The sequence below is a fragment of the Akebia trifoliata genome, chromosome 1 (genome assembly GCF_017979445.1).
Source record: "Akebia trifoliata isolate Shusen 1 chromosome 1, ASM1797944v1, whole genome shotgun sequence".
Classification (NCBI taxonomy): Eukaryota; Viridiplantae; Streptophyta; class Magnoliopsida; order Ranunculales; family Lardizabalaceae; genus Akebia; species Akebia trifoliata.
Window position 1 is genome coordinate 3,241,896 of NC_141375.1, and position 11,170 is coordinate 3,253,065.

Here is an 11,170-nt window from a genome sequence, read left to right on the forward strand (position 1 = left end):
TATATATATATATATATATATATAATTTCCATAGGAATGGTCTCAAATATATGGGAAAACAAAATGTAATTTGTAACACAAATATATTCCCAAAATCCCAAGTTCATTCCGATCAAGACTCAAGACCATAATAATCGGATTGAATTCTTTTCGAATTCGGGTTCTACATTCTATCTGCCAGACTGCCACCCTAACTGCTCATTTCCTTGGACCATAGGCCATTGCAATGCGAATCAAACATGAAAATATGGGCCAAAAGCCTTTTTCAAAATTTTGTTATATATCTTACGTGTGACACAGGCAGCAACAAGAGTAGGACTAGCCTGACTAACTAACGACTTTTTTTCCCTACTAAGTTAGTCAGGAAATAGTTAGGTAGCTAACATTCAAAAAAAAGGTTGGGGAGTAGATGAGCAAACCCTAACCCTAAATCTCTGGGGCCTATGTTGTTGGTAGGGTGTGGGGGCAGCTGTGATGGAGAAATGTCTCTGCATGAAGTATCTTGTCCTATAGATTTTGCATGCGTCGTAGACTGTCATTATTCGAATCTATCTCCTCTCTCTCTGTCTGTCGCGACCCGTACGGTTCTTCTTGCCCTTTCTCTGTCTACAGATATATTTAATTTTTTTCTTTTTTTAAATAAATAAATAGATTATTTCAACAAACAAACAAAAAAAAAACAAATTCTTTTAAATGTGAGGGCACGCAATTTAAGGCGTTTTTTCTCTCTCTATCACAAGAGTCAAACATATTACGATACTTTGACTTTTACGTATAGCCTGGTGTGACTCGTGAGGCATAGGATAGTAGCACAATTTGATAAAATATGAGTCTCTACTGCCACACCAAATGTTAGTAATAGCACCTCAAGATGTGTAATTGGTATCAGTCACACAAATCGGTGATTTTTTTTTTTGAAAAAATCGTGTTTAAAATGCGACTTTTATCCATTTTTTTTTAGGAATAATTTTAATAATTTTCTCTCTTTTTTAAATGTGGGATTTGATGCATGATAGAGTTTGATTATTTATAAATGCAGAAATATGAAATTTGAGGACAATAATTTGATTTTATGAATTTTTATTAGATATATGTTTTTTCATAAGTTTTTAATTTTTATTTTCATCATTTTCTTTTGCTTCTTGCTTTTAACATTTTTTTCCAAAGTTTTCCCCTCTTGATTTAAACATGTACTCCGACTTTGTGACTATGCTTAGTATCACATGAATTGGGGTGCCTTTTGTAAAAGTTGATGGGCAATTGAATACCTCTAAAATAATTCATCTTATTGGAAATCAAGAATAATTTTATTCATGTTTAAATTAAATCCATAATCAGAATTATGTTAAGTTTGGATTGCAGGGAATACTGGTTTGGGAACTCCAAAACGTATGGAGCATTATGCTCTCTTGTTTAGTATTATGACAAGGAGAGTTAGTCATAAACTGTGATTTAAAAAAAAAAAAAATTAGGATTGTAATCTTGTTAAAATAAATGTTGATTAATATTTATTTAAAATTGATTCAAATAAAATTAATTTAGTTTATTTTAAAATGATATTTGAAAATTACTTTATGGTTAGTGTACTTTTTGTTAAAGAAAAGTAAGTATTTTTAAAAAGAACATTTCTATTGGTTGATATCTTTCCACATGAATTGAAATTTATAAAAGTTCTTTTTGGCACATTTTTCAATATTTTGTAAAATCCCACATTGTTTTTTAAATGTTTTGAAGGGATTTTTAAACCTATAAATAAGAACATATTCTCAACTCTTTCTTCATTCCAAAGACTCTCTCATTGAGAGCTCCTAATGACTTCAAGCTATATGAAAATTTAATAATTCTTTTTTATTATATATATATATATATATATATATAAAATAAGAAAGAAAGAAAAGAAAGAAAGAGAGAGAGAATAAATTAAATATTTAATAGGGCAATCCAATTTTGGATAGCCACCAAGGCCGATCCGAAAGGTGTCGAAGGGGCCTAAGGGTGCTTAATGAATTTCTTGATCCGAATAGGTACCTACTAGTTCAATTGGGTTTCATACCTATTGAGATCCAAAAATCATGTATGAATGAGTGTGACTTTTATAATTGTTATCTATTTATGGTGATCAATTCTGTTAAAAAAAATAATTAAAAATTTTCTACAAAAAGAGGCATTCGTGTATCCGAGATTCTGTGTGACAGATTTTTTCAAAATAGTGCAAATTTTATGAAAATATACAGTTGTGTTAGAACTGGACTCTGTTGTATCCTGAAGACAAGTTCGCCAGAAACCCATCTGCATCTTCGTGATGAATCGAAGTGGGGGCATCTGTTGTCTATAAGACAACGTAGATTACTACGTACTTCAGAGCAAAATTTTTAAGTTCTATTTTATTCTAACAAATCTATGGATAGATCTCTTGATTAATTTAATTGTTTGATAATGTAGTTCTCCTCGTATCCAATAATGAATTCTCTCTTTCAATTGAAGAATTAAAATCCCATAAATTAAAATCAATACCCAATCATGAAAATTTGCGTCAACCATTTCATGAGAAAATCAAAGTGTAGGACCTCGGAGTCCTGAAAAGGGATCTTGACTCCGACACTCGAAAAATATAGTTATAACTATTCTGATTTGAGGAGCTTGAAGGTACTGATTAGTAACGAGTATTGTTCATCATTTGACATAATATTTATTAGTTGATTCCGATGCTAAGCTGATTGGAGGTTGTAGAGGGGCCAGTGAGTCCTCATGGTGGAGTTAGTGGTGTGTTGATAAGCATTTTAGACACACATCTCGAGGATGCTAGTTAGACGCCAGCTAAGGAATGCACGTCAACAAAGGTGTGCCATGAAGGGCAATGGTTTTACCAATAGGTGTCGACGTCGATACAATAGTAGGAACCATTGGTCACGCTCTTTCAGAACCTATGGTATAACCATGCCCTGCGTCCAAGGCAAGGTTGATGTAGGTGCTAAGGGGGGAGCTTTCAAGCTTTAGGTTTGGTGGCCATGAGATAAGAAGCAAGTTGGTGTTAGGGTTAATGGGTGACATCGTCAAGGGATTATGGTCTTCTGAAAGCCTGTTGACACCCTCTTTTCCCCTTATAAATCCTTAAGAAAACTTGTTGTCTCGGAGGAAACTATCAGTCATGCTAACATATCCTTTTGTCAACCCTAATGTCTATTGTCCAAGGTTGACCACTATGGCAGAGAAGATCAACCTTGGAGATTGACTTTGCTTACCTACCGTAAACATTCGTTGCTTAGGCAAACAGAGAGAGAGAGGGGTCCCTTATTTAAGCAAGATGGTCCCATTGATGGGACAAGGGATTCCAAAGCTTAAGGGTCGAAACTTTACCCAAAAGTCTTTAGGATCTTCCATTTTTGAAATTCTCGTCTCTTCCTCAATGCCTCCTAACCTCACTCCCTCCTTTAGAGTCGAAACTGACAATCCATCTTGCCCCCTTTCCAGGCGAACAATGTTTTTAGGGCCACGTGTTAATCTCATTGCCATCAAATCTTAGTCAAACCCCCGAATCTAACCACATAATCTAAGACCTTATCCACAGGACGGTTCTTCATGTGAACATGGTGTAATATGTGGATTTACCTCAATATTTAGAGAATCATATAAAAAATTGTGTTTACAGTGTAGTTGTTATTGTATAAATGTCTTGTATTCTATTGTGCTACATAGAGCAACAGGGTCCTGTTGTCTGGTCAACGGGCGGGAGCAGAGTCCTCATCCTGAATTTCTTAAGAGGTATGAAAATGATAATCGTGTAATATTTTCTTCAAGGATTTTCTATTTTGAAGAATTTTACTTATTTTGATAACTCTTGATTATATAAATAGAGATCCCAGGATTCTAAAATGTATGAGAAAATAATAATTGTTCTTGTTCTATTCCATAGACATAAGCATATTGTTGAACTATGTAAATCCTTGTGTTTTGTGCGAATGTGTTATCTTTACCATTTAATTTTTTCACAGTTACATCTAGTTTAATTAATTTATTTATTATTCTTGGATCGATATCACCCACCTGTAAGTATACCAAAGAATTTATAGAACCTAAAATAAACCCCTCAAACGGCAAATAACTAGATTGGGGTTATAGCTTCTCGCCAACTCCCCAATGCATTCAGGCAAATAATCTTGTCAAACCGAAGGTTTCAAATCTGCGCATCATGAAAAATTTTACTTGGTAGGATCACAAATCTGCAAGCAATCCTCAGGTGCATGGTTTACTTGAAAATTCAATTTTGATTATTATTTTTTTTTTTGCTAAAACACACGAGATAATACCTAACTCTTATCCATAATATAAATTCAAAATGTTTTTTTTTATATTATTTTGCTTATTGTGGAGATATCTCCACTTTTTGGGGAGGAGACTAATCCCATGGTCACATGCACTATCCTTTCGAAAAGTCCCACGTGTAACTGACTTGAGTCGAGGGTCAACCGGCCTGAAAGGAATTCATTCATTGGTTGATAGGGGTCTCAAACACTTGACCTACCCTTCGTGAAGAGCTTACCAAGGCTTGGCTTGCGCTACGCCAACCCCTTGGGTTATTTCAAAATCTAGCGTCACTTTTTGATTAATAAAAGATAATACCCTATTAACTTGAAGTAGAAATTTAATAAAAACCAAAAAGCATATTTTTACACAGAGATCAGGGATCAAAGGAGAATATTTTGTTCATCCATTTCACTCGATCCAAAAGGAAAGTCTAGAAAAGACACTAATTTCTGAAAATTAATTTCCACGATCAACAGAGAATATGTTGTTCATCTATTTCACTCGATCCACAAGGAAACACTAGAAAAGGTACTAGTTTCAAAGAGACAAATAACAAAAATATTTTTCCGTTCTAGGATATTATCAAGCTGTCCTAGAAGCTCATAGATATGCAAAGAGACATCAAAGGAAACATACCAATTATCAATCTCTAAAAGATCGGACAATAAAATCCCATTATAATCATGTTGAAGTGCAACAAGGAAACATGATTATAAGTTAGATCTAATGAAATCCTGAAGGCTTCATATACAGAGAGAATTATGTTAAACATTGTGTTCTACTGAATGTTCAGAAATCCTTCTCTTGAACCAGAACCTTTCACTCATTCCATAGAGCAAACATTGGAAGCTGATGAGCCACAGATAGGTTTGTGGGCCGACCCATCGCCATCCAATTCACATTGTCTACCCCACCATTGCTTGCATTATGTTCGTCACTGCCACCACTTTCATACTTTGGAGCAAGCGAAGAGAAGAAAGCATTAGAGTAGTCTCCCCCTCCTCCATACTCACCCTGTGAAGCAGTGGAAGGTTTAGGACTCCCTGGGTTCGAGTCATTGGCATTAGGGTTCTGTTGTTGCTGTTCATCTATATTGTCGTTCCATACCATATCCGTCAATTCTTCGGCTGACTCACCATTTGTCAAGGCAAGAAGATGCTCAGGCGGGGCCGAGTCACGTTCATCAGGGACAATAGTGGTGGAATCTTTTGGTGAGTGCTTCGCGAGGTCACCTCCAATAAGAGTGCTGCTTGAGCAAATTCGCTTTACGTCGTATTTGCTGATGTCAAAGTTGGTTACCGCACTTATCCCTCGGAACTTGATTGCTGCAATATCATAGGCTTCTGCAGCTTCCTCTTGAGTGCCTGCAAAAAAATATATATATAAAATAAATGATCAAAATCCATGTCTTAATTGGGGTCGGTAGATTAAAATCCTATTTTTCCATTCAACACTATTTTGAACCATATGTTATAGACAAATCATATTTGATAACTATGGCATTGCCAAGTTAATATTTGATTGTGACCATAAGAACCCAAATAGTATTTATTTCAAAAATAATAGAAAAAACTCTTAGCTAGATATAAATTCTTGACTGATCAAATCTAGATCTAGTGCATCAGTGTACACCTTATTATAATGCATCATAACTAATCCTCTATTAGCTCCACATTCAAATAAATCACTCCAAATAGCTAGCTAGGTATGATAGAGATGGCGACAAGAAGCTCAAACTTGATCATTTCTAACTATACTAATTAAAAATTAAAATACAAAACAAGCCTAAGATCAACATAGGGACCAGCACACCCTAGTTAACTTCAATAACAAATTGGTGTTTGGAATTTGAAGAATTTTAGAATCATATAAGGAGTGTCTGGTAGACATTTCTATTAGAAAAGCAACATCAAATTGGGAGAGAGAAAAACAAGCTCACTAAATGTTCCAAGGTACAAGTCTTTGTTCCCTGCAACCCTTCCAATTCTAGCTTGCCACCTTCCATGCTGATGGTGTCTGTAATTATTAAAAAAAATAGATCATGTTGGCATGGGCAATTTTCATTAAAATTATTTAAAAAAAAAATACATGTATTATATCATATATATAATGTTGCTCCATTATTGCTAAGGATAATGTAAAGCTGTCAACAAGTAAGTAATGGAGTCTTTAATAATAAAGTTGTTCAGCAGAACCTCGTCACCCCTCGGTATACAGATGCTCCCCTTGAGAAACCACTGCTTTTCCTGAAAAACCAAATAAAAACAACTAAAGGTTGTTAATTATTATATAGCATCAAATGATTCTGTGGTGCAACATGACATTAATTTATATATACTCCTTGCTCATCAAACACTAAAATAGACTCTTCTTTGACGAGAATGAGATATAGCAACAAACTCCAATAAAGAATTGTCCACTATGTGTGTGCGAGAGAGAGAGAGAGGATACCTTCTTAAGTTGGCTACAAATTCCTGTCTTGTCATGTTCTTCATCTCTTCAAGCTCTTTCTCATATGTGCCCAGCTGAATATAAAAAGAAAAATTAAATAAATATAAAAGCTGGTTTTGATCATGTTGATCTTCCATAGTTACAAAAGGAATGAAGAACCTTTACATGAGAAAAATAAACCAACTCACAGGGAAATTTATATGAGTTGAAGGACCCCAGTACTTAAGTGCAGCTAAATCATAAGCCTTAGCTGCCTTTTCTTCCATATCATACCCACCTGCACAACAACCAATGTTACTTAATACATTGTTATAGATGCACAGTATCAAAAATCCTTTGTTAAAGAAAGATTTATCAGAAATTGAAAGAAAACTGAAAAGAAATTTCCAACTTACCAAGATAAACTGATTGAGTGCACAAGGAGTAGAAACATAAATCAGGTCCAAATCAAATAAACACAATGGCAATAGGTGTTAGTTATATAAAATAGACCCTTGAATCAAAAATAAAGATGTCAATTAATTTAAAAACGCAAAGAGAAAGAATCTACCTTGCCTTCCTTTCCTTGTCTGTCCTTCCTTTCTGCAACTATTGTCCCACAAATGGGCCTCATATCTTCCAGTCCATCTATGCCTAAAAAACTCAAAAAAGAGATCAAATAACGAACTTACCACTTTTTCAAGGTCATAAAACCATGAAAATCTCAAGAAAACAGTAGTTGGAAGCTGATTTTTTTTTAAAGGAACTCTATTAACTCAATTTCTTTTCAATAAAAATCAATTTAAAAAATAACCCACAATACTTGAAACTTATTAATTTATTGAGAATAAAAATAACCCACAATAACTTAGTTCTTCTTCAACATCAGGAATAAAAAAATCAAAGATAACCCACATCATAAAATCATGAAATTGTCAAGAAAACAATACTTGAAACTCAAAAAACTCAAAATGAAACAAGACCCACCTTGTAACACCTCGATATTGAGATGTTCTTTGACCAAATGTGTCAATTGATTTACGAGGAACAGGTTCTCTAGTCACAGACTTCCCTAACTGTCGTTTTCTATGATCTGATGAAATTTGTTGAGATGAAGCAGCTTGTGAAGCGGAACTCATAGAGAGGGAGAGTGACTGAAGGTTAGAGTTGTTTGGTTCAATAGTTGAAGATTTTTCATTTGAAGTAAATGGTGTTTGACGCAACCATGACTTGAAACCAGAAATTGAAGTTGGACTCTCAAATGGGTACATAGAACTTTGACTATAAGGCATTATGGCTTGTATTTGATGATTTTGATCAATCTCACTATAGTGATTATAGCCTTGGTTAAATGGAGATTGGTTGGTGATGAGATTACTATTATCTTCTATTTCTATCTCTCCATTAGTGTTGTTGAAGGTTGGTGATGGAGGGTTGTTCATATTGATTCTACCACACCCACTATTATGATTTTGTTCTCTATGGTGAAACATTTGTTGTTGTTGTGCATGGTAGTAAATATTGTTGTTTTCTTGAGTTGCACCCAAGAAGTCTTCAAGCTTTGGTCCTTCTCTCTCTGCAGTAATTGTAGTAGATATAGTGTTCTCATACCTCCAATCTACAAAAGCAATAAAAAAAAAAAGAAGATATGAACTGAGAGAGAGAGAGAGAAGTAGAACTTCAAGTGGTGGTGTTGATGAAGTTGCTAATGTACCTTGACCACTGTTAGAACGCCTAAAAGGTTCAACAACACAAAGGGATCCATCAGAACGCAAAGGCATAACAGACATGTGAGAGGAGAAACTTCCCTCAACTTCACTTCCTCCGCCTTCACCTTCACCTTCACCTTCACCTTCTCCACCACCACCAAAGCCATCATTGATACTAAGGTGAGGAGTCAGAGAGAATCCCAACCAATTACTCATCTCTTTCTTTCTCTCTCTCTCTCAAATAAAAATCACAGAAACCCAAATCTTCTCTCTCTTTCTCTCTTGGGTTTTGGAGTTTTTGAGCTCAAATTTCAAAGCTTAGTTATGTTAAAGAGAACAAAAACCGAAAACACGAAAGAAGACCCAGAGAGAACCACACCATCATTGTGAGTTTTTTTTTTTTCTCTTTTATCGAAGTCTGTATCTATCATAGATTTGTAGATAGAGATGTAAACTTGGATTCTCGTCCTCTAAAACTTTCTTTGAATGCAGTCTCTCGGACTCCGTTCCACTTCATTTGTTGTGGAGAGAGGTGCCTTTAAAGATGAGAAATAAAAACTCCACCGTTGTAAATTGCAATACTGGCCGACTTACCAAAAGTAATACTATTGTACTCCATGGAGTAAGGTATCATATCCAACTCCACAGTTTATTGATGCTCCACGTGGTATGCCTCAGGATGAGTATTTTCTCACCACCTGTTTCGATCAAGATATAGGTGTGTTTAAGTCATTTATAGATGCAAATTGTGTTGAGCAAAAGTTGGTGTGACAATAGAAAGTTCTCTAAATTTATTAATTCTTAAAATATTTTAATTTAATTGATTTAAGTTATTTCTCTTTTTATATAGATAATAGATAGATATATTAAAAATCTAATCCAATATTTGTCTAATTAGATGGAATTCAATTCTGTCTACCTGATTTGTTTTTTTTGTTTTTTATTTTTTTATTATGAATATGTATACATTTTTATTTATAGATTGAAAAATAGTATTAAAAGGAATTGCCTATGATTGAATAGCCAAATTACAAAATCTGCTTAAATTAGGTGAAAGATTGCCACACCAACTTTTGCTAATGCCACCCAAATTCATACTAAATCATCAAAGATTTAGCACACATTTTGGGTGGTAATAAAAGCACTCCTTAAAAATGAGGTTTTATTGTATTTCTAGAAAACATTAACTCAAATTTCTAATCTAAGAGCTAATTCTAGGAGATCAAAATCCAAACCGAGTCAAATTGACTCAGTAGAGTTTTAAAACTACATATAAATTCACTCGATATTTAATGAAGGGATGAATTTTCTTGATGGATCAGATGATCAAAATCCAATCTAAGTCAAATTTACTCGATATTTAATGTTTTATTGCACATGAATTGGTACACGTAAGGTATGTGGGAGAGCATGGGAACATTTATGATCCCAGTGATGACTTGATGGAAAATAAATTGGTTAGTTGTTTGCCTTAGTGGATTTTGTCTGGGAGTTGGATCTTCTTTTTCCACCTAAAAGGTATTTTTTGGTGGGTAGTCTAGAGTTTTTCGTTTTTGAAGTAACCAAACACTATTAAGAGATCCTGAAAATAAGTAAATAAATAGATAAAACCATTAAAATCCGGTGAATAATCTACTAGAAATCCACCATCTTGCATTACTCTTGTGCTAATAATTCATGAGAGTTGCTCAAAACCACCATAAATGTTTAACCCAAACGTCATTTTTATAACACTAATGCTGGGGTGACATTGGATTTATTGCGATTTTGATATTTCTGATGTTGTAGATGCTTTTTACTTGCATCTCGATTATGTGCACACCCCTCACCCCACGACATAAATGTGAGAATCGCACTAAATCCCAATGTCACCCCAACACGACTGTTTTTGTTAGTCCCAACTTTTTTTTAAAAATCTTTTCTTAATCAAGTGGAGTTGACTCTGCCGAATAATTGTTGAATATGAACTTGCTTACAACACATGCTCAAAAGTCCAAACCTTATATCCTAAGAATTTGGGGTCCAATGGTCAGGTTTTGTTATTACACTTTTTCTCTAGTCTTATTGCAACTTGCAATACCAATTTATGTGACATACTAATTGATTTCGCTAAAGGTCTCAATGGAATCTATATGATTTGGGTATCAATATACTTTAAAAGCAAAATTTGTTGTTCAATTTATTTGTTTTGAGTTACTCTATGTGTTATTTGTATTTTTATTTTGAGGTAACAAAGTGTAGATGCAACAAAATCTTGCCCTACCTCATGATTCGTAACCACTTTATTGCTTCTCCCCTTGCCCATTGGAATCCTCTTGGGTGTGTCTACATTACAGGACCTTTGATACTCAAGATAGTCCACATAACAACTTTGACAAAGTTTCAATGCAAAAGAATTGCGTTACCCTTGTGTTAGAATGAGTGTGGCCTTTTTATTTATTTATTTATAGAGAATGGGATAAAATCTCAAATTTTACACATTTTTAAATCCATCATTATTCTAATTAAGTAGGACTTTAAATAGGTCAGATTTTATTAGAAATCCGAGTGATCCAAATCCAAATCTAACGAGTTTGGTTCTTCAAGTATATTCGAATTAAAAAATGAGTTGGATATGGGTTGATGTCCCTTAAGCCAACTCGGATCCGTGTTATGTATAGATCCATCCCTATATTCGTCTAAATCTAAGTAATTTATTATTTTGTAAATTATATTTTATATTTTCA

At 34.2% G+C, this 11,170-nt stretch overlaps 1 protein-coding gene across 1 annotated transcript; it reads right to left on the reverse strand.

The window, feature by feature from the left end:
• Positions 1 to 4,943: 4,943 nt before the first annotated feature.
• On the reverse strand, positions 4,944 to 8,949 carry LOC147410401 (AP2-like ethylene-responsive transcription factor ANT). Its single transcript, XM_086434963.1, has 8 exons — positions 8,450 to 8,949; positions 7,723 to 8,353; positions 7,307 to 7,389; positions 6,945 to 7,033; positions 6,757 to 6,830; positions 6,501 to 6,551; positions 6,245 to 6,321; positions 4,944 to 5,669 (listed from the first exon to the last, which is right to left on the reverse strand). Exons 1-8 carry the CDS (start codon positions 8,658 to 8,660, stop codon positions 5,125 to 5,127), a joined length of 1,761 nt encoding a protein of 586 aa, XP_086291089.1. The 5' UTR covers positions 8,661 to 8,949; the 3' UTR covers positions 4,944 to 5,124.
• Positions 8,950 to 11,170: the final 2,221 nt, after the last annotated feature.

Bases quoted from the DNA above. Each gene is read 5' to 3' on its own strand.
- LOC147410401 (XM_086434963.1), bottom strand. From the start codon at position 8,660: ATGAGTAATTGGTTGGGATTCTCTCTGACTCCTCACCTTAGTATCAAT. The intron at 7,034-7,306 runs GTAGATTCTTTC...GTTGTTGTGCAG, and splicing joins GACAAGGAAAGGAAGGCAAG to GTGGGTATGATATGGAAGAA. The intron at 6,831-6,944 runs GTGAGTTGGTTT...TTTTATATTCAG, and splicing joins CAACTCATATAAATTTCCCT to CTGGGCACATATGAGAAAGA.